At 41.0% G+C, this 22,010-nt stretch overlaps 1 protein-coding gene across 2 annotated transcripts in view; it reads left to right on the forward strand.

The window, feature by feature from the left end:
* The first annotated feature begins 268 nt into the window (after positions 1 to 268).
* The window catches only part of STAM (signal transducing adaptor molecule), an 84,831-nt gene continuing 63,089 nt past the window's right edge, over positions 269 to 22,010 (forward strand). The window contains exons 1-2 of one of the 2 annotated variants that reach the window (XM_062210521.1): positions 269 to 508; positions 14,123 to 14,207. In XM_062210521.1, the coding sequence (XP_062066505.1) occupies positions 469 to 508; positions 14,123 to 14,207 (125 nt within the window). In that variant the 5' untranslated portion in view covers positions 269 to 468. Of the gene's footprint in view, positions 509 to 14,121; positions 14,208 to 18,432; positions 18,500 to 22,010 lie in introns of those variants that run through there. The other variant, XM_062210522.1, reaches the window with a different exon arrangement.

A 22,010-nucleotide genomic window follows, 5' to 3' on the forward strand; every position in this document is an offset into this window, starting at 1 on the left:
TTAGTCTCTGATACGCGACGGGGTTGTTAGTCGTCTTCGGCGTGCCTGGAGGACCCCATCCTCCGGAGACTCTTGGCCAAGGGAAAAGCAGAAAACACAGGCACTAATCCTAGTCCCATATGCAATGAGTCCAAAGAAGAGTCAAGTGGAGGGAACTCTTGGCTGGGTGTGGGACGGCGGAGCAGGTTCTGCGTCGTTTCTGGTCAGGCGGCATGGAGGGCCCCTAGATTCCCGACACGCTCTGCGCGGGGACCTAGTCGGCTGCTTAGCTGTTGCCGCCGCCGCCGCCGCCGCCGCCGCAGCTGCTGTTGCCGCGGTTGCTGGGGGTGGATGAGCTCCGGAGCTGGTGGGGAACTGGTAGAGTCGCTGTTGCTGCTTTTGCCTGAAGGGTGTTTCTTCCTACGTCGCATCCTGACTCCTGTGGTGGTGAGGGGGAGTCTCCGCGCTCACCTCGGCACGTAGTGGAAGATGCCTCTCTTTGCCACCAATCCCTTCGACCAGGATGTTGGTGAGTGTTTGTGCCGTGGCCAGTCCGTTCCCCCACTGGACTGCAAGCCCACTGTGCCCGCCGTTGTGCACATTCGGGACCCCCCGGCCGGGGCCAAGCTCTTCCCCTTTCCCAGGGCTGCTTCCTTAAGAGCTGGGAGAAGGTTAAGGGCTTGGCACATTCTCTTCGAGAGAAATGGCACTCGGGGAGTCTGTGAAATGGGCCTGGAGCTAGGACTGGGTTTCCAGAGAACTGCTTAAGGGGGTGGTGTAGAGGGCCTCAGAGGAGCAGCTGGTGTGGCATCTGGTGCTGGAAGAAGAGCGAGAGCTCAGGCGGGTGTCAGCTACAGGAGGCTTGTAAGCCCCGTGACAGAAGTGTCCCCCTGGACCACTGTTGAGCACCTGGAGCCAGCCGGGTGTTTTCGGTCAGGTTCCTCTCTTTTGTAACGGTTACTGGAGGCGCGAGCTCTGGTGCAGCCTTTCCAACGTGTTGGGACAGATGAAGATGTGAATCCTGGCGGTGGCTGAAGCGAAATCGGGGATCTGAGTCTTTGGGATGTTTTTCGTTGACGAGGTCTCTCAGCACTTTGAAGAAGTGTGGAGGAAGACCTTGAGTCAGGACAGGGGTTTGAAATGTTAAGTTTTTTGTTTTCTGAATCATGAGTGTTAGGTACTGGTCATATTGAGTCAAGTAATTAGGGTTTTTTGTTTTTTTTTGTTTTTTTTTTTTTTGGTGTGTGTGTGTGCTCTGGCTTGAAGGTAGTAATTGTGGGAAATTGAGTTTTGAGGTTATTTGAATACTCTTCGGAACTTCCTTGGCACACAAATATGGAATAAAAACAGACCAAATACCATATCCAAATCCCTTAAGGCATAATTTTATGCTTATTGTAATAAAGAAATATAAGGGTAACCTAAATATAAAGACCATCTGATGGAGTTGCTTTTTGACTTTCTATTTTAATTATGAAAGATGGGTGCTGAATTTTGCTTTTTAATTTCTAGAGTACGTTACTGGAGCTGGAAGGTTTAAAACTAGGAAAGGGTTTAATCCTATCTCTGCCACTTCCTAGCTCACAGTGAAATCATAGACAAGGTAAATTCTTTGAGTTTCAATGTCCTTATGTTGAAAAATGGGAAAACACATCATTCTGTTCTGTAAATCCATGAAATACTGTGTGTAGAGGGTCTCCTATGGTGGCATTGTGTAGCAGGTACTTAATACTAGCTTTTTGTCCGAGTTTAAATGTATGTACTGAATTTTGCAGTGCATGGAACGTCAGAGATAATACTTATATACTGATAATACTTATATACTGATAATACTTAATAACAAATTGGAAAATTATACTTAATGTAGTAAGCACTTAACACATACTCTTTATGGGACAGAGTACTCAGTAAACAACACCTGGTTGCTGAGCTCAGGCAGTTTTATAATTTGCTACATCAGGGCAAATGCTTAAGATGAAAACTTAAGTTCTTAATATTTCTTTGGTTTCCAGCATCTTTATCTAGTTGTCATGGCCCTATATAATCTAGCTAGCTACCAGTTATCCGTTCACATTTGAATCCTCCTGGCTTTCTAAATACACATTTGGGTTGGCTTCAGATAATGTCCACTCTGCCTGTCAAAAAAAAAAAAAAAAAGAGCCAGTTCATTATTGGATTAAAACTAGGGTTTCTCAGTAGCAACACTGTTGTTTTGGACCATATAAACATCTTTGTGGGAGTCTGTCCTGTGCCTGGTAGAATGTATAGTTTCAACCCTGGCCTCTACTCTCTAGCTATTAGTGACACCCAGCCCAGATTATTTAAATGTCAACATTTAAATAGTCCTATTTAAATAATTAATTTAAATTTAAATAATCTATTTAAATGTTGACATTTAAATAATCTCCAGACATTGCTAAATGTCACCTGAGGAGTCAAAATAGCCCCTAGTTGAGAACCACTGCTTAGTCTATTGTAACTTCTGCCTTTTTTCAAATGCTTGAAATGATAAGTATGATCTGTATTTTGCTCCTAAATTATTTTAATAGTTGCTACATATTAGGTGTTGAATAAATGTTTGTTGGGTTTGAGAATGTGTTAGTTGAGCCTTCTAGAGTATAAGGACATTGTTTTGACCCAGAAAAACTTACTTTTTGTTTTTTTTAAGATTTATTTATTTGAAGGTCAGTTACACAGGAAGAGGAGAGGCAGAGAGAGAGAGAGACAGAGAGAGAGGTCCTCCATCTTCTGGTTCACTCCCCAATTGGCCACAACAGCTGAAACTGTGCCAATCCAAAGCCAGGAACCTCTTCTGCATCTCTCACGTGGGTGCAGGGGCTCAAGGACTTGGACCATCTTCCACTGCCTTCCCAGGCCGTATGAGAGAGCTGAATCGGAAGTGGAGCAGCCGGGTCTCAAACCATATGGGATGTTGGCACTGCAGGCGGCGGCCCTACCTGCTAAGCCACAGTGCCGGCCCACCAAAAACTTAGTTTTTAAAGTTTGTCAGGTTTTTAGTATTTGTTTCAGGCCTCTCCACATGATTCATGTATTGAAATATCATGGAAGGTTTATTTAGGAGGGCCCTTCAGAGACTCCAAATAAATAATCCTTGGACAGCGTCCAGTAAACTCTCATGTTGAATTTTTACTGGTATGGCATATAGAATACAATATGTAGAATACATTTAAAAATACTTCTTGTCACTCTGTCCATCTTTGAGTATGTCAGTGATACTAAAGTGTTTTCACTACCTCATTTAATACAACTACTAATCACTTATGTTTGAATGCATTTTTACTTCTTCCAAATTACCTTCAGTTTTGTTCATACATTGAAGCTGAGTCAGAAATTCACTGATTTATGTAGTATATTTCTTATAAAAAGATGAGGTTCTGGCAATAGCTTTTCCTTTGCAAAAATGTCTAAACATGTTGTTAGCTCTATGAAGATAAAGATTTTTGTTTTGTGTGTTCAGTATTGAATTCCTAGCATGCAGACAAGTGTCTGCCACTAATAAACATTCGGTAAACATTTACTGTGTAAATGAATCTCATTTTGGTCATTATATTTCTTTTAGATTCAGCTCTTGAGTTATACTTATTCCATCATGGTTTTATTTCAGAGTCTCTGTTACTTCCACTTTGCTAAATTCTTTTTTTTTTTTTATTTTTTGCCAGGCAGAGTTAGACAGTGAGAAAGAGAGACAGAGAGTTATAGACAGTGAGAGAGAGAGAGAGAGAAAGGTCTTCCTTCCGTTGGTTCACTCCCTAAATGGCCACCATGGCTGGCATTGCGCCGATCCGAAGCCAGGAGCCAGGTGCTTCTTCCTGGTCTCCCATGCGGGTGCAGGGCCCAAGCACTTGAGCCAAACTGCACTGCTCTCCTGGGCCACAGCAGAGAGCTGGACTGGAAGAGGAGCAACCAGGAAAGAATCTGGCACCCCAACCGGGACTATAACCCGGGGTGCTGGTGCCGCAGATGGAGGATTAGCCAAGTGAGCCACGGTGCCAGCCCTCAGTTTGCTAAATTCTTTGTCCTTTTCCTTGATGATCTCTTAAGCATTCCTCTTTGATTGATATTATTCATGACTTTTCAGGACACCAAACTTTTTCTGATTTTCTACTTACCTCTTCTCTAGTTTTTTTCTTCTTGCAGCGTCCAAATGCTATACAGCCTTTTCTTTTAGCTTTTTTTCCTCCTTGGGGAGTCTTACGGGGCAACTTAATATAGTATTTAGAATTCAGACATTGTATTCACACTGCTTGAGTTCAAATCTAAGTTTTGCTGTTTCCCAGCAGCGTGACTTTAGACTGGTTGCTTTCAGATACCGTGTGCCTCAGTTTCTTCATTGTTAGTATGGCATATATGGATAATAGCACTTTTTTTTTTTTAACGGGCCCAATGTCAAAGACAGTTGATCCAGGATTTATTGAACCTAGGTTTTTTTTTTTGTTTGTTTTTTGTTTTTTTTGCTAATGATTTTATTTATTTAATTGAGAGGTAGAGTTACAGTGACAGGGAGAGACAGAAAGAAAGGTCTTCCTTCCACTGGTTCACTTCCCAGTTGGCCGCAATGGCCGGAGCTGTGCTGATCCGAAGCCAGGAGCCAGGAGTTTCTTCTGGATCTCCCACGTGGCTGCAGGGGCCCAAGGACTTGAGCTATCTTCTACTGCTTTCACAGCCATAGCAGAGAGCTGGATTGGAAGTGGAGCATCTCAGACTAGAACCAGCATCCATTTAGGATGACGGCGCCACAGGCTGAGGATTAACCTACTGTGCTGCAGCGCCAGTCCCATAATAACATTTCTTGACTCTGTTAAGAGAATTCAATATGTATGTTTAAAGCACTTAGAAAAACTTGTGTGCTTTCTGTTTATAAAGTAAGGTTTAAAAAAACCTCTCACCTAATTTTTTTTAACTTTAAATGCTGTGTGTATCCTGCTAATTCCCAAATTTATGTCCTTAGTCTTAGCGTAAGCATCTCCACGTGGATTCTGACAGGTGTCTAGCACACAAGATGTCAAAAACTCAATTACTAGTTTCTTTCTCCAGACCTCATTTTTTTCATCCTTATCCACTCCAGTAAATGGGACAATTAATATTACCTATTACTCAGCTCTGATATCTAGGAGTCATCATTGATTCGTCATTTTCCTTCACACTGTGTGTCCATTCTGTCAACAAGATCTTTTACCTCTACTTTAAAACTGTATTCAGAATCTAATCAGTTTTCTCTGCCTCATCACTATGGTCTTATGCCAGTTATCATTACCCCTTTGAGATAACTGTGGTTTCTTTTCTACTATCCTTGCCGCCACAATCAGTTCTGGTTTACAAAGACCAGTAAACTTTGAAAAATGTTAGATAATGTCACTTAACCTGCTCAGAACTGTCCAGAGGATTCCCATACAGCTTAATAGGAAATGCAAATTCTTTATGGTGACACACAATCTGGCCCCTTCCTGTGTTTCTGAGGTGATTGTACTGTTCAGTGTCTGTCTGTCTCCTTTCTTCCCTCCTTCATCCCACATACATTTTGGATCTGAACACTTAAAGCACACTTTTGTTTTTTGTATTTTGCTGTTTTCTCTGCCTGGGATACACTTTACTCAGGTAAAGGTCTTGCTGTCAATCACATTTTCCAGGTCTCTGTTCAGTAGTTATTTTCCAAGAGAGGCTTTCCCTAATTACCTTCTAATCTTTACCCCCTTGCTGTTTGCTGGTTCCATTTATTTTTCTTTTTATAGCACCTCACTACTTGAATTAAATTGGTTGATTGATTATCTTTTGTGTGGAATGTAAATTCTGCAAGGATGAGAACTTGTCATTTATACCTTTACTTTTAGGGACAGTGCCTAGTATGTAGTAAGCAATCTGAGTATTCATTGGGTAGTGAATTATTGATATTGTTCTAGGTAGTTAGTCTTGTATTTCTATTTGATGATCTGTTATTTAAAAATCTATCAGAAAAAATCAACTTTCCCAGCATGGCTCTTCATTCATTATTTGCTAAGTTTTTAATATGCTAGTCATTTGACTTGAAATCCAGGTGATATCATTGGATCATTCCTCTGCCTCTGCTAAGTCATTATGTTTTTGTTTTTATAAGGATATTTTTGTATTCTTAGAGTACTTTGGATCAGTCCTTATTCTTTTTTTTTTTTTTTAAGATTTATTTATTTATTTGAAAGGCAGAGTTACAAAGGCAGAGAGAGAGAGAGAGAAAGAAAGAGAAAGTCTTCCATTTGGCTGGTTCACTCCCCAGATGGCCACAATGGCCAGAGCTGTGCCAATCCAAAGCCAGGAGCTTCTTCTGGGTCTCCCACGCAGGTGCAGGGGTCCAAGGAGTTGGGCCATCCTTCACTGCTTTCCCAGCCCAAAGCAGAGCGTGATCAGAAGTGGAGCAGCCAGGACATGATCCAACACCCATATGGGATGCTGGCAGTGCAGGCAGCAGCTTTACTTGCTATGCCACATTGCCAGCCCCCAGTCCTTATCCTAAAACTTGAACATGTTTTAGTCATTCTTATTTAAATCAGTATCATTAACCACAGCCAGATTAATCTCCAAAAATGTTAATATCTTTTTTTTTTTTTTTTAAATTTTTGACAGGCAGAGTAGATAGAGAGAGAGAGAGAGAGAGAGAGAGAGAAAGGGAGAAAGGTCTTCCTTTGCTGTTGGTTCACCCTCCAATGGCTGCTGCGGCCGGCTCACCACGCTGATCCGAAGCCAGGAGCCAGGTGCTTCTCCTGGTCTCCCATGTGGGTGCATCCTCCACTGCACTCCCGGGCCATAGCAGAGAGCTGGCCTGGAAGAGGGGCAACTGGGACAGAATCCGGCACCCCAACCGGGATGAGAACCCGGTGTGCCAGCGCCGCAAGGCGGAGGATTAGCCTATTGAGCCACGGCGCCGGCCAAAAATGTTAATATCACATTATTCTCCTGAAGTATGATTTGATAGGCAGACCTTGACTTTGGTCTGAGATGTAGTATTCACTGTTAGTAAATGGACAAAACATATAGTTGGACAGGTACAGAACCCGTTGACGTTCCCTGTTCACCTTTTAAATAGGGATAAAAGTGTCTATGGAATTACTATGAGAATTACTTGTAAAAACACTTGGTATTCCGACTTTCTTCAGGAGTTGAATATGCTTTAAATAACTCAGATTCAACGTGTTCAAAACTATATTGAAACTTTTCCCCTCAATTATACTTTTCTTTGTTGATGACTAGTACTTCAGTTTACTTAGTCATACAGGTCAAGATCTTGAGAGCCATTCTAGATTTCTGTAATTGAGCTCTTTACATTCTTTTTTGTTTGCTTGTTTGTTTAAAGATTTATTTATTTATTTGAAAGTTGTAGTTACATGTAGAGAAGGGGGTGGGAGAGAGGGAGGTCTTCCAACCGCTGCTTCACTCCCTAATTGGCCGCAATGGCTGGAGCTGCACCAATCCAAAGCCAGGAGCCAGGGGCTTCTTCTGGACCTCCCACGAGGGTGCAGGGGCCCAGGGACTTGGACCATCTTCTTCTGCTTTCCCAGGCCATAACAGCTGGTTCGGGAGTGGAGCAACCAGGACTTGAACCTGCACCCATATGAGATGCCAGCACTGCAGGGGGTGGCTTTCCCTGCCACAGTGCTGCCAGGCCCTGCTCTTTACATTCTCAACAACAAGTATTTACTACCATCTGTATGCCAGGCACATTGAATGTGCCATTCCAGGATTCTGTTGTTGCTGTAGTTTGTATGCTTTACCTTCCTAATAGTCCTTGAACCCATTCCTCTTTTCATGCAACTGCCATCATTTTCCAGGAGGCTGACAGTGATACTTTAAAAATGTGGCTCCTATCATTAAAATATTTTAGTGAATCTAAAGGCCTCACAGTAATTTAAACTCCAAGTGGCATGTAAGACCTCTTAGTATTTGGTTCCTTGTCTCTTCATCTTTTCCTTTCATTTCTTTCCTAAAGGTATTTTTCACTCCTTGATTAATTTCCACTGCTGTGCTTTTTAGGTGTGGATCCTCTGGACTGACAGATCCTTCTCTTTGTTAGTCCTCATTAGGGTTGTTTTGGGCATATGAATCATGTAAAGTACTTAGGTCAGCACCTGACTTACAGTAAGCAGTGGACACATTTCAGCTCCTTTTATAATACCATTAGAAAGAGATGTGGGGACTCTTCTTCTTTTCTTTTTTTTAAGATTTATTTATTTATTTGAAAGGCATAGTTACAGAGAGGCAGAGAGAGAGAGAGAAAGAAAAAAGTCTTCCATCCATTGGTTCACTCTCCAAATGGCAGCAATGGCCAGAGCTGGACTGATCCAATGCCAGGAGCTAGGAGCTTCTTCCAAGTCTCCCATGAGGGTTCAGGGGCCCAAGCACTTGAACCATCTTCCACTGCTTTCCCAGGCTATAGCAAAGAGCTGGATTGAAAGTGGAGCAGCTGGGATGGGAATTGGTGCCCATATGGAATGCTGGCACAGCAGGCAGTGGCTTTACCCCCTCCGCCACAGCGCTGGCCTGATTTGACTATTCTAAGGGGTTTCTCAGTTAATGTCCAGACATATTTAGGAGAGAAATGTGAACTTTCAGAATACAAGAATGTTAAATGAATAATATTTACTGGATTAAGACATTACACTCTGATTCTTTTGTTCCTATTTTACCTCTCGTAGAAGCTCTTTGTTATAATACTTGTAGGTTATCATTTCTATTTTGTGCTCTTTGAGATGCTTCCATGCTGTTCTTTAGACATCTTTTCTGGTTAGCAGAGTTTAAGATGGCTTTTCTTTGTAGAAACGCTTTCCTGTAGTTAGGAGAGTCAGGGACATTAGGTAAACATTTTTGAAGAATTGATTCTTATCACAAAAAAGATGAGGGATTATTTCTTTCAGACTTGCTTTCTCCGTTGGCCATTTTTGAAGAGCTATTATATCTCCAAGTAGACTGAATGGAAGTCCTTTCCTCACAGCCTAAATATGATGGGCAGTCTCTTGTTAACATTTCTCCTCTCCCCAAATCTTTTGCAGGTATATTTTAAGAAAAATCAAAAGTACCTGCTTATCAAAAAAAAAAAAAAAGAGAGAGAGAGAAAAAGAAATTCCAATTTACTGAGACTGTTGAAATTCAAATATGGCTGTATGTGTGATTTTTCTGGATTTTGCTGTGCAGATTTCTCAATCTCTTTTATTTTAGTATTAGTGATAATCTGATAATAAAATGAGATCACTATAAAGTTTTGAATTCTTTAGAGTCAAGTCTGTATTTTTGTCTTTCCCCTTTCCCACAAAGCCTTGATTTTTCTTAGGAAATAGTTTTGACTTTATTTGCTGTTAACAAAACCATGCTGAACTGCTACTAATAGCCTGTATTCTCCTAGTTTAAAAATATTTGTTCTTTTGGAACTGAAAATTATACTACTGATCTTGTTGATTGTGAGCACTGATAAATGGGGAGAAAAATTTTACAGTTCTGAAATGAGTGCATTTCTGATTTTATGTATAGTAGTTTGAGTCAGACATTAATGCTCTTTGTGTATAGGAATATAAGCAAAGTAGTTCATGATTGTTTAACATATCTGCTAATGACTATATCATACATTCCTGGGTATGTCATTAATTCAGGAAATGTTAGGATCATACTTAGGATAATTGGAAATTTGTATTTGATTAGACATAAGCCTACCAGAATTAGGTACTAACTTTTTCATAAGTTAAGATTTAATATGCTCAGCTATTATGGTAGATCTTAAGATTTAAAGTGTTTTATTTTTAAAATGTGCCTGTAGGGGGGCCAATATTGTATACTGGTTCCAGTCCTGGCTACTCTACTTCCAATCCAGTTTCCTGATAAAGTGCCTGGGAACACAGCAGGAAATGGCCCCTGCCACCCATGTGGGAGGCCAGGATAGAGTTCCTGGTTTCTGGCTTCTGTCTGGCCCAGGTCTGGCTATTGCAGCCAATTGAGGAGTGAACTAGTAGATGGAAGGTATCTCTGCCTCTTTTTTTTTTTTTTTCCCTCTCTCTCCCTCTCTCTGTCGCTTCAAATAAATAAATAAGGGAATAAAGATTTTTTAAAAATGCCTGTAGATACATATTTGTTTTTTTAGAAAGCTTGCTTGACTGTCAGTAAGAATGATAAATTAATTATTAAAATGCATTACCAGATCAAAGTAATAACTGATTTTCCTGTTCTAAGATGAAATAGATGTTCATGGGATATTGCTGAGGATGGCTCAGTCTTTGTGGGTTTCAGAGGGGTTGAAGACCTATGTGGCAGGGCTCTGGTACACAGAAGCTTTGCATCTGGGATCTTGCAGAACCAGACCTATGTATCTTTGTTGACTGGTTTTTGCTATTTGTCCTTTAGCAATGCTATAAAATACAGTGCTTTTCAGTCCTGTGAGATGTTATGGTGAATTAGTGAATCTGAGGCAGTGGTGGGAACCCCCAAATTTGTAGCCAGTTGATCAGAAATGCTTGGGATAGCCTGAGAATCCAGAGCTTGTGCCTGGTGTTTGAAGTGAGGAGAGACTTACGTAGAACAGTGCCCTCAACCTGTGGAGTCTGTATTACTCCCTGTAGTTAGCCTCAGAAGTATCCTAACCCTTTGTGTAGTTAAAATTGTATTGAGGGGCTGGCGCCATGGCTCACTTGGTTAATCCTCTGCGCAGCGCTGGCATCCCATATGGGTGCCGGATTCTATCCTGGTTGCTGCTCGTCCAGTCCAGCTCTCTGCTGTGGCCTGGGAGGGCAGTGGAGGATGGCCCAAGTGCTTGGGCCCCTGCACCCGCATGGGAGACTGGGAGGAAGCACCTGGCTCCTGGCTTCGGATCAGTGTAGCTCCGGCCGTAGTGGCCATTTGAAAGGAAGACCTTTCTCTCTCACTCTTTACTAACTCTGTCAAAAAAAAAAAAAAAAAAAAAAAAAAGAATTGCATTGAAGGAGGTTTCTACATTTAAAAATAAAACTTGCAAATCATTGAAGTAGATGTTATTTATATTTAATATCTGTGTGTTTCTGTAACTCTAAGGATCATCCTGTAGATCCATGATTAACCTTTTTTTAAAATTTATTTGACAGAATTATAGGCAGCGAGAGAGAGACAGAGAGAAAGGTCTTCCTTCCGTTGGTTCACTCCCCAAATGGCCGCCACAGCCGGCGCTGTGCCGATCCGAAGCCAGGAGCCAGCTGCCTCTTCTTGGTCTCCCATGCGGGTGCAGGGCCCAAGCACTTGGGCCATCCTCCACTGCCCTCCCGGGCCACAGTAGAGAGCTGGGACTAGAACCCGGCGCCCATATGGGATGCCGGCGCTGCAGGCGAATGAGCCATGGCGCCAGCCCCCATCCATGATTAATCTTAGCATTTGATGAGCACTTAGGCCAAGAGGTTGGATATTGAAAGAACTTATTTTCAAGAGGTTCCCCCCCCCCCCTTCTTTATTTCTTTTATTTGAAAGGCATAGTTTCAGAGAGGGAAAGGCAGAGGCAGAGGCACAGAGAGATCGGTTGATAGGTCAGTCTTCATCCGCTGGTTCACTACCCAAATGGCCTCATGGCCAGGGCTGGGCCAGACCGAAGCCAGGAGCTTCATCTGGGTCTCCCACATGGGTACAGGGACCCAGCCTCTTGGGACGTGTTCCGCTGCTTTCCCAGGCACATTAGCAGAGAGCTGGATCAGAAATGGAGCAGCAGAGACTAGAACTGGTACCCATGTGGAATGGCAGCACTGTGGGTGGCAGCTTGACCCAGTGTGCCAAAGCACCGGCCCTGAGGGACTTATAATATATTATGGAAACTTGAACAGTGACAGGTAGATTTGAGTCAGTTGTCTTAGCATAACCCCCTACTTCCCAGAACAAAATTGAACAGCATTTCCACATTGGCTTTTTGAGTAATCACTTAATAACTTGGGTTGTGTTAGTTTTTTCATTATGCTTTCTTCTTCCTCCCCTTCTAAACCATTATTACGTATTGGCAGTATATTTCTCCAGAAAGCCCAGTTCTGAGTAGATTTTTTTCTTTGCTTAAAATTCTTGGCTCTGGTATTTTCTTGAATTGTTCAACACCTCATCTGGTGTTTTAGATTGTAGTGTGGTTCTTTCTTATTATTCTGGCCTTGTATTAAGTCTGAATTTGAGCCAGCCTTGATTCTTTTTTGTTTTTATAACTTCACTCTTGATTCACTGGAGTAGAAACAAGAGTTGATTAGTCTGTTCACAGTTTCTAAAGCTGTCAAGAAACTTTCCTGATTGTCCTCTCCTCAGATTCTTTCAACTTGCCTTGAACTTTACATTTTTTTCTATCATATTTAGGCCTCTGTCTGTTGGTTCTGATTCTTTTTTAGACAGTAAGCCACTTCAGATAGACCTTGGCAAAGACTAGATCCTCATTCCGTTTTGTTGAATATGTATTCAAATTTTATTATTTACTGCAAATAAATCATCTTACCAGCATAGGGGTGCTTGGGAATTGTAAAAGAATTTTATTTGGCACCATAGGATTTTCAATTCAGGAGTCACAGATTCAATTAGCTCTTGAATGAGTGTTCTGAAGGAGATATGGAAAGTTGGAACTTATGTAGGCATATTATGCTGAGTTCTTGTAAGGCAGTAACAATTTCTTTGTGGAAAACTTCAGTTGGAGTTGAAAAAGACATGACAGGGACTATGTGACAGAAGATAAAGAATATATAAACCAAATGGAAATGCCCAACATAAAAAAAAAAGAATTCAGTAACCTACTGGTATATATCTTAGGTCTCTGGGCAAATATGATTATCTGGTCCATCTAGATATTGGAATGAAAGGGTGAAGGTAACCAAAATTTCACATTCCAGGTAGAGCCTAAGAAATGCCTAAATCATGTTTTCTTAATGATCTTCTGACTCTGGTTTGAAAAGCTCTCTGTCTAGGTGCTGCCTTCATAGTGATTTTCTTTTTCTTTTCACAATGGAAAAGGGAGGTGATCCCTTATGTGCCCATTGTAAAGGATTATGGCTGACATACTATAAGAGGTCTTTTTCTTTTTTTGCAGTTTGAATGGCCTTTATTGGTTACCATGCAAAAGGGAACAGAGCATGGGATATGACAGTTCTTGCTCCTGGGGAAGGCCTCCACAGACTTGCTCCCTGCCCCCTGCCCTCAGAAAGCAATAAGAGGTCTTAATAATGTGATAGGAAGGTGTGATGGGAGGGGAAACCTGTTACAATTTTTTTTTTTTTAAGATTTTGTTTATTTATTTGAGAGGTAGAGTTACAGACAGAGGGAGGGAGAGAGAGAGAGAGAGAAAGGTCTTCCTTCCACGGTTCACTTCCCAAGTGGCCACAATGGCCAGAGCTGCTCTGATCCTAAGCGAGGAGCTTCTTCTGGGTCTCCCACACAGATGCAGGGGCCCATGAACCTGGGCTATCCTCTCCTGCTCTCTCAGGCCACAGCAGAGAGCTAGACCAGAAATGGAGCAATCAGGACTTGAACTTGGGCCCATATGGGATGCTGGCATTGCAGGCCTGGACTTAAACCCGCTGCACCACGGCACCAGCCTAACTTTTTTTTTTTAAAGATTTATTTATTTATTTGAAAGTCAGAATTACACAGAGAGAGGAAAGGCAGAGAGAGAGAGAGGTCTTCCATCCGATGGTTCACTCCCCAATTGGCTGCAACAGCCGGATCTGTGCCGATCTGAAGCCAGGAGCCTGGAGCTTTCTCCGGATCACCCACGCGGCGCAGGGGCCCAAGGAGTTGGGCCATCTTCCACTGCTTTCCCAGGCCATAGCAGAGAGCTGGATCAGAAGTGGAGCAGTCGAGCCTCAAACCAGCACCCATATGGGATGCTAGTGCTTCAGGCCAGGGCATTAAGCCACTGCGCCACAGCGCCGGCCCCACTTTTTTTCTTCTAAATAATGAAAAGTTACCAGCTTATTTTTTATGGCAAGTAAAAAAAAAAAAATAAAAGCAAGTGTGAATAGGGAAAATAATCGTGATGGATAAACTCTTTCCTTTAAAGATGAACATGAAATCATATTAACCTGATTTGTGATTAGGACTTGGTTATAATATAGTTTAGTGTGATTTAAATGTGAGTATATATCTTTTAAAGATTTAAGAATAATATTTCTGCAATTCCTTTTACAATCTACAGAGAAAGCAACCAGTGAAATGAATACTGCTGAGGACTGGGGACTCATTTTGGATATTTGTGATAAAGTTGGTCAGTCTCGCACTGGGTGAGTATTCAGTTTTGAAAGACTTTGATCCATCTTTTCATAAACATGAAGAAAAGGACTAGGAGGTAAATCATCTTATAATTTAATTTAAAAAGAATACTTTCAATGGAAAGATTTGAGGACTCATCTTACTGAGGTTATTCCTTATAGCCAGTTAGGATAACATGCTTGCTTTAAAAAAAAAAACCCTCTTACATATATATTTTTTTAAATCTAACTATCCCACTGATTTTTAGAATCATCCTTGATGTTTTAAAAAAATTCATTTATTAATTTATTTGAAAGGCAAGAGTTAGAGAAAGAGAGATCTTCTATCTGCTGATTTACTCTCCAGATGGCCACAACAGCCATTGATTCCTCTTTGGTAATTTAAAAAAATAGTTAGTTATTTGAGAGACACGGAGAGAATGAGATAGAGAGGATATGTGAGTGAGCTCTCCCATCCATTGGTTCATTCCCCAGTTTGCTGCAGTGGTTGAGACCGGCTGGTCTGAAGCCAAGAGCCAGGAACCCAGTCTACTTTTCCCACATGGTTGGCAGGAATTCAATTACTTGTGCCATCATCTTTGCCTCCCAGGATCTGTATTAGGTTCTAGTCCCGATTAGATCGTCAGTTCTGTCCCGGTTGCTCCTCTTCCAGTCCAACTCTCTGCTGTGGCCCGGGAGGGCAGTGGAGGATGGCCCAAGTGCTTGGGCCCTGCACCTGCATGGGAGACCAGGAGGAAGCACCTGGCTCCTGGCTTCGGATCAGCGCAGTGTGCCGGCCGCAGTGCACCGGCTGTAGCGGCCACTTGAGGGGTGAACCAATGGAAAAGGAAGACCTTTCTCTTTGTCTCTCTCTCTCTCACTGTCTAACTCTGCCTGTCAAAAAAAAAAAAAAAGAGAGAGAGAGAAAACTGGAGTCAGGAGCCAGAGTGGAGTATCAAATTCAGGCACTCCAGCATGGGATGTGGGCATTTTAACCTGTATCTTAATTGTTTAACCTTCTGACAGTGCTTTCTTTGGCTCTTCTTCCATCCTCTTAAATGTAGATAAACTTTCCTTGATTCATTTTTTTCTATAACTTTTCCTTTGAAAATTTCACATCTTCTAGGTGGGTGCCTCTGTGGTTTTCTCTCAATTCTCTTTTATTTTGTTTTTTGTTTGTTTTAAAGATTTATTTATATTTGAAAGGCAGAGTTGCAGAGAGAGAGAGAAGTCTTCTATCCTCTAGTTCACTCCCCAAATGGCCATGATGGCCAGGGCTGGGCCAGATAAGCCAGGAGCTTCATCTGGGTCTCCCTGTTTGTGCAAAGACCCAAGCACTTGGGTCATTTACTGCTGCCTTCCCAAACACATTGACAGGGAGCTGGATAGGCAGTGGAGCAGCTGGGATTCTTACCAGTGCCCATAAGGGATGCTGGCACTGCAGGTAGTGGCTTAACCCACTATGCCACAGCGCTGGCCCCTAGCTCATTTCTTTATACCTAAGCAGCAATCCTGTGGGCGCAGCATCAATTTTAGATAAAAGTCTCTAGTTTACCATAATATATAATATATATACCATAGTATATTTAATATGTAAGTCTTTATTTTATCTAGAAATCTGAAGCATCTCTTTTTGCTTTAAATCTGCTTCCCCTGTTTTGTTCCCTATCACTGTTCAGGACAAGATAATTCTTTCATCACGTTACTTTATTTACAACTTCACAGACACCTCCACATTTATTTGAAGGTAGAATTTGTCTACCTTCATCATCTCTCTCAAAAAGTTCTTGTTATCATCTCTAACTATTGAGCATGACCAAATCAGGCAAGGGCAGTTGTATTTAGGGCCTGTCTACCCCTTCTCTCTAGTCCTTTGTGGCCCTTAATATGCTTCCTATATTAAATTCTCCCACATTTGGTCTTACCTATCCCTGTAGTTGTCTTTTTACATTATATTTTACAGTATATTAAGTCTTGTTCTTTCTGACCCAGTTTATTAATTTAATTGAAATTTGAGTAACTACTTTGTGCTTCACAGCCATTCTTTTTCCTCCATTTTTTATTTGCCATTTTTATTTGCCAACTTGACTTAAAACCAACCTTCCTTCCTTCCTTCCTTCCTTCCTTCCTTTCTTTCTTTTTTTTTACAGGCAGAGTGGACAGTGAGAGAGAGAGACAGAGAGAAAGGTCTTCCTTTGTCGTTGGTTTACCCTCCAATGGCTGCCACGGCTGGCGCACCGCGCTGATCCAAAGGCAGGAGCCAGGTGCTTATCCTGGACTCCCATGGGGTGCAGGGCCCAAGCACTTGGGCCATCCTCCATTGCCCTCCCGTGCCACAGCAGAGAGCTGGCCTGGAAGAGGGGCAACCGGGACAGAATCCGGCACCCCAACCGGGACTAGAACCCGACGGAGGATTACCCTATTGAGCCGCGGTGCCGGCCTACTTAAAACATTTCTTACTTTGCCTAGACTGATAAATTTAACCTTCTGGTTAAATTCTTTCATTTCCATCTGTTTTCTCTTCATTTCTTATACCCACTTGCCATGTCACCACTGTATTCATGTTACTCTTCTGCTACCATGCTAGATCCAAACTCCTTAGTCCTCTGAAGCGTTTAATTTCCTTTTACTTCTTTCCTATATTCCATCCATTTCGACTCAATTGAGTTATCTCTGCTTTTCTACCTAAGTTTAATGCTTTTGGTTCTATTTTTTCAGTGTGGAATGTTTTCCTCTCATTTCTTATTCTGTGTCTCATATCCCTCCGTATTCAATTTAGATAGAATTTCTCACACAGACCCTTTGCTTATCCCTGTTACTTACAATAACATGGTCTTCTGAATTCTTAAAGTGCTTTATCAAAACCATTCTAATACTTTTGTCCTGTATTTTAGTAATTTTTATCTAATGAACTTAGATTTGTAGAATGAAAAATCCATATATTTTTATTGTGCAAAAGAAAGAAATCAATAGCTCAGTGGTTGAAAGCATGGACTGTGGGATTAGACTGTTTAGGTTCAGATCCTGCCTGTGATTTGTCATACTGGGTAAGAGATTTAACCTTTCTGGGCCTTACTTTTCTAGTTTACCACTTAAGAATAAAAATAGGATTTTCCTTATAGGAGGATTATTGTGACTGTGGGATTAGATAATATATAACGTAACATGGTTAAATGGTGGAACTCTGCTCACTTTTGATTGAAGTCATATTTTGTGACAATTTGTTGAAGATTGGATAGCCTACTTTTTTTTTTTTTTTTTTTTTTTTTGACAGGCAGAGTTAGACAGTGAGAGACAGATAGAGAGAAAGGTCTTCCTTCCTTTGGTTCACCCCTCTAATGGTCGCTACGGCTGGCGCGCTGCGCCGATCCGAAGCCAGGAACCAGGAGCTTCCTCCTGGTCTCCCATGCGAGTTCAGGGCCCAAGCACTTGGGCCATCCTCCACTGCACTCCCAGGCCACAGCAGAGAGCTGGGAGCAGCTGGGACAGAATCCGGCGCCCCAACCGGGACTAGAACCCGGAGTACTGGCGCCGCCAGTGGAGGATTAATTAGCCTAGTGAGCCGCAGCGCCGGCCTCACCTCCTCTTATTACTGGAAATAGTCTATATATTTTTCTAGTTATAAAAACAAATTTGCAACCCATCTGAAATTCTGTATGAGGTGTAATGAAGGTATAAAGTTCAGTTTTGTTTTTCTTCATGTTAACGTTATAGCAGAAAAAATTTTCAGGTTTTTTTTTTCTGATTTTAAATTGTTAATTAATTTTGAGAGGCAGAGCGATTGAGAGAAAGAGATAGATAGGCTTTTTGAAATCCACTGATTCAATCCCCAGTTCCCACAATTGGCATTTATTCTCTGTTTTCTTTAAATCTTCACAAGTTAATCTCCAAATATTTGTGTAAATGGAGTAATTTTTCATAGCTATTCTTAATAGAGTTGTTTGAAAAGGATTAAATGATAATTAAGATATCATTCTAATATTACTGAGGCTTTTTTAAAAATGTCAGACCCTCATTAATTGCTCATGTATGTGATTTTTATTTAAGAATGTTCCTTTGTATACATACCAGTTGTGTTTCACTTTTCTTGCTATACCTTGATAGTCTCATTATGACTTTGATGGGCTCGGGTCTCTTGCTTTCATGGGCCCCTTCCTTAAATATTTGATAACTATGCTGTTAAAAAGAAAACTATATTAATATTGCATATTAAAACATTTTCTTTGATTTACAAGTTCATTTTTTAATTATTTTAAAGGAAATGAAAATGATTGCCTCTAAAAAATTTTGGGAACTGTAGGCACTTGTACCTACATGCATAATAGGTAAGCATTACAGAATTGGATTATATAGTCCCAGAACAGGTTAGTCATAAAAAATTGTTAAGATTCTTTTTAGGTGAACAGTTAACTGTGGTATCCTGTGGTGACATTTCTAATATTCTATTTGTTTTTAAATTTATTTTGTTGTGATAAATATGTGTAAAATAAAACACCATTTTAACATTTTACTTTTTCAAAGCGTATTTTGTCCTCATTGACAGTAATTACCATAGGAATGCTTTTAAAAAATATTTTCATCTACTTTAAAGGCAGAGTGAGAGAGAGAGGAGGGGAGAGAGAGAGAGATCCGTCTTCTATCTGCTGAATCACTCCCCAAATGCTTACAATAGTCAGGGCTGAGCCAGGCCAAAGCCAGGAGTCCAGAACTCCTTCTGGGTCTCCTGCACAGGGGACAGGGGCTCAAGCACTTGAGCCAACACCTGTTACCTCCTAGGAAGCTTCATCAGAGGTAGAGTAGCCAGGACTGGAACTGGCACTCAAATATGGGATGTGGGCATTGTGAGTTGCAGTTTAAACACCTCAGGACAACCCCTGCCCCATTATCATTTTAATAAAGTATGTGGTTCAGTGGCATTAACATTGTTGTGCAGGGTATCATCACTATCTCCAGAACTTTTTCATCATCCCAAACTGAAACAATTACTCATTCTATCCTATGCCCAGCCCTTTTTACCATTTGTAACTTGTTTTTAATTTTTTACACTATTTTATACTTAGTGTGTATGAAAAAGTGGTGGATATCTGGTTTATATTGCCTAGGAACACAGATGTTTAGATACTTGTTGCTTATGGTAATGTAAGAATTCTGCGCAAAGTTATAGGTTGTCAGTGAAGTATCCCCGGTGCGCTTTAGAGAAGACCCCAAGACTTGTAATTTGGGTGACAGGGGAAAGAGGATTTGAGTTTTCCTGAGACAAATTCTGATAGAGTAGTTTGAAGTGCAGGAAAGTTACAGATTGGAATGTTGTTCATAAGATGATTTGTATATTAGGCAACAATCTAGATTTTTAAAAAAATTTTTACTATTTGGTGTTAGTCTGAAGTTTTATAAGGTGTGGAGAACTATGTAAGATCTGATTTGGGAATGGTGGAGGGACTTTAGGAAACACATTTCCCTTTTAGTAATTTTGTCTATTTTTAGTCAAAATAATTTGTAATCATTATATATAATGGAATTATTTAGTGCAAAGATAAAATAATTCATGTTATTTTAGTCCTTTTTTCCCCTCCCCCCTTTTTATGAAACCATCTCTCTAGAATTGTCTTAGTTGGAAGAATCTTCTCAGATTTTAAGAGAGGAGAAAAAGGTTCCATTATTATGAAGTTTTGTTTGGTTAGAACAGTGATCCAGAAATAGGCTCCCGGTGATGTGAAAAATTCTTCAATTTTCCTGTTTTAAAAAACTTTTTGAGGCTGGTACTGTGGAGCAGCGGGTTAAAGCCCTGGCCTGCTGCACAGCTATCCCACGTTGGCTCTGGTTTGAGTCCTGGCTGCTCCTCTTCTGATTCAGCTCTCTGCTAATGTGCCAGGTAAAGCAGTGGAGGATGGCCCAAGTCCTTGGGCCCCTGCAGCTGCATGGGAGACCCAGAGGAAGCTCCTGGCTCCTGGCTCCTGGCTTCAGGCTAGCCCAGCCCTGGTTGTTGTGGCCATTTGGGGAGAGAACCAGGAGATGGAAGACCTCTCTAATTTTATCTTTCAAATAAATAAAATAAATTTTAAAAACTCCTTTTTTATTATTATTTAAGCCACACATATGGATAAAACATACATATATGTAAGTATGTATTTTATGAAAAGAAAATACATGAATTTTTTTTTTTTTTTTTTTTTTTTTTTTTTTTTTTTTTACAGGAAGAGTTGTAGACAGTGAGAGAGAGAGAGACAGAGAGAAAGGTCTTCCTTTCATTGGTTCACTTCCCAAATGGCCAGTACGGCTGGAGCTACGCCGATCCAAAGCCAGGAGCCAGGTACTTCTTCCTGGTCTCCCATGTGGGTGCAGGGGCCCAAGCACTTGGGCCATTCTCCACTGCCCTCCCAGGCCACAGCAGAAAGCTGGACTGGAAGAGGAGCAACCAGGACTAGAACCCGGTGCCCATATGGGGAGGAGGATTAACCAAGTGACCCACGGTGCTGACCCCGAAGTATGTATTTTAAAAATACTATATATTCAGATGGCTCAAAAATCAAAAGTAGGCCGGCGCCGTGGCTCAACAGGCTAATCCTCCGCCTTGCGGCGCCAGAACACCAGGTTCTAGTCCCGGTCGGGGCACCGATCCTGTCCCGGTTGCCCCTCTTCCAGGCCAGCTCTCTGCTGTGGCTAGGGAGTGCAGTGGAGGATGTCCCAAGTCCTTGGGTCCTGCACCCCATGGGAGACCAGGAGAAGCACCTGGCTCCTGCCATCGGAACAGCGTGGTGCGCCGGCCGCAGCACGCTACCGCGGCGGCCATTGGAGGGTGAACCAACGGCAAAAGGAAGACCTTTCTCTCTGTCTCTCTCTCTCTCTGTCGACTCTGCCTGTCAAAAAAAAAAAATCAAAAGTAAAAAAAAAAATTGAACATTGACAAGTCTAACTCCTATCCCTGTTTCCCTCCCCTATAGATAACCACTTTTCTTTCTTTTGTATCTTTCCATTGTTTATTTGCACAAATGTGAGTATATTTCTACCCAGTCATATACGGGAAGCATATTATTGCCACTATTCTGCTTTTGCTATTACACAATTTCTATCAGTCTTAGAAATATATTTCTCTCAATGTCTATCAGTGTTAGACACACTTAGAAATCATTTCTTAGTTTAACACAGTTTTGGTTGGAGACATGTAAGATATTTGATACCCTTTAATATTGAATAAAATTTAATAGTTTTTAGTAATTGTATCAATCTCAAACCAAGTAGATGTAATCCCTATTGCTTCATATAGATTTTAGGATGCTTTTTCAAAAGCTTGAAGTGTTTTGATTTTGCTGAGCATTAAAATATTCTGAAATTTTTTGAGATTTCTCAAGATATTCACGTGATATTTAGTATGCAGATCCAGTGTATGAGTAAGCAGTGAACAATGCCTGGCCAATTTGGTCATATGATAGACTGAACAGTCTCTGTTTAGAAATCAACAGAACTTTCAGAATGATAGTAACGGTGTTTTTTTTTTTTTTTTAAAAACATATTTTTGCATAATAGGTTTCCTGTTTTGATGGGCATAATTAAATTGATTTAATTAATATTGAAGTTCTATGGTTGATCTCTAGATTCATTTGTTCTGTTATTTTATGTACTAATTGCCTTTTCTTAGCTTTATCTAAAGTTATAGTTAACTGAAAGTGGGGAAGTATGAGGCAACTTTCTTTTACTTGGCTAATGGATATATTTGGGTGGTAAATTTTTTCTTTATTCAAACAGAATTAGTAGAATAAAATAATAGTCATTACTGGTATTTTGTGAAAAATACTAGGAAGGAGTTTGTTAAAAATGTTTTTCTTGGTTCTGTATTGT

The sequence above is a fragment of the Lepus europaeus genome, chromosome 14 (genome assembly GCF_033115175.1).
Source record: "Lepus europaeus isolate LE1 chromosome 14, mLepTim1.pri, whole genome shotgun sequence".
Lineage (NCBI taxonomy): Eukaryota > Metazoa > Chordata > Mammalia > Lagomorpha > Leporidae > Lepus > Lepus europaeus.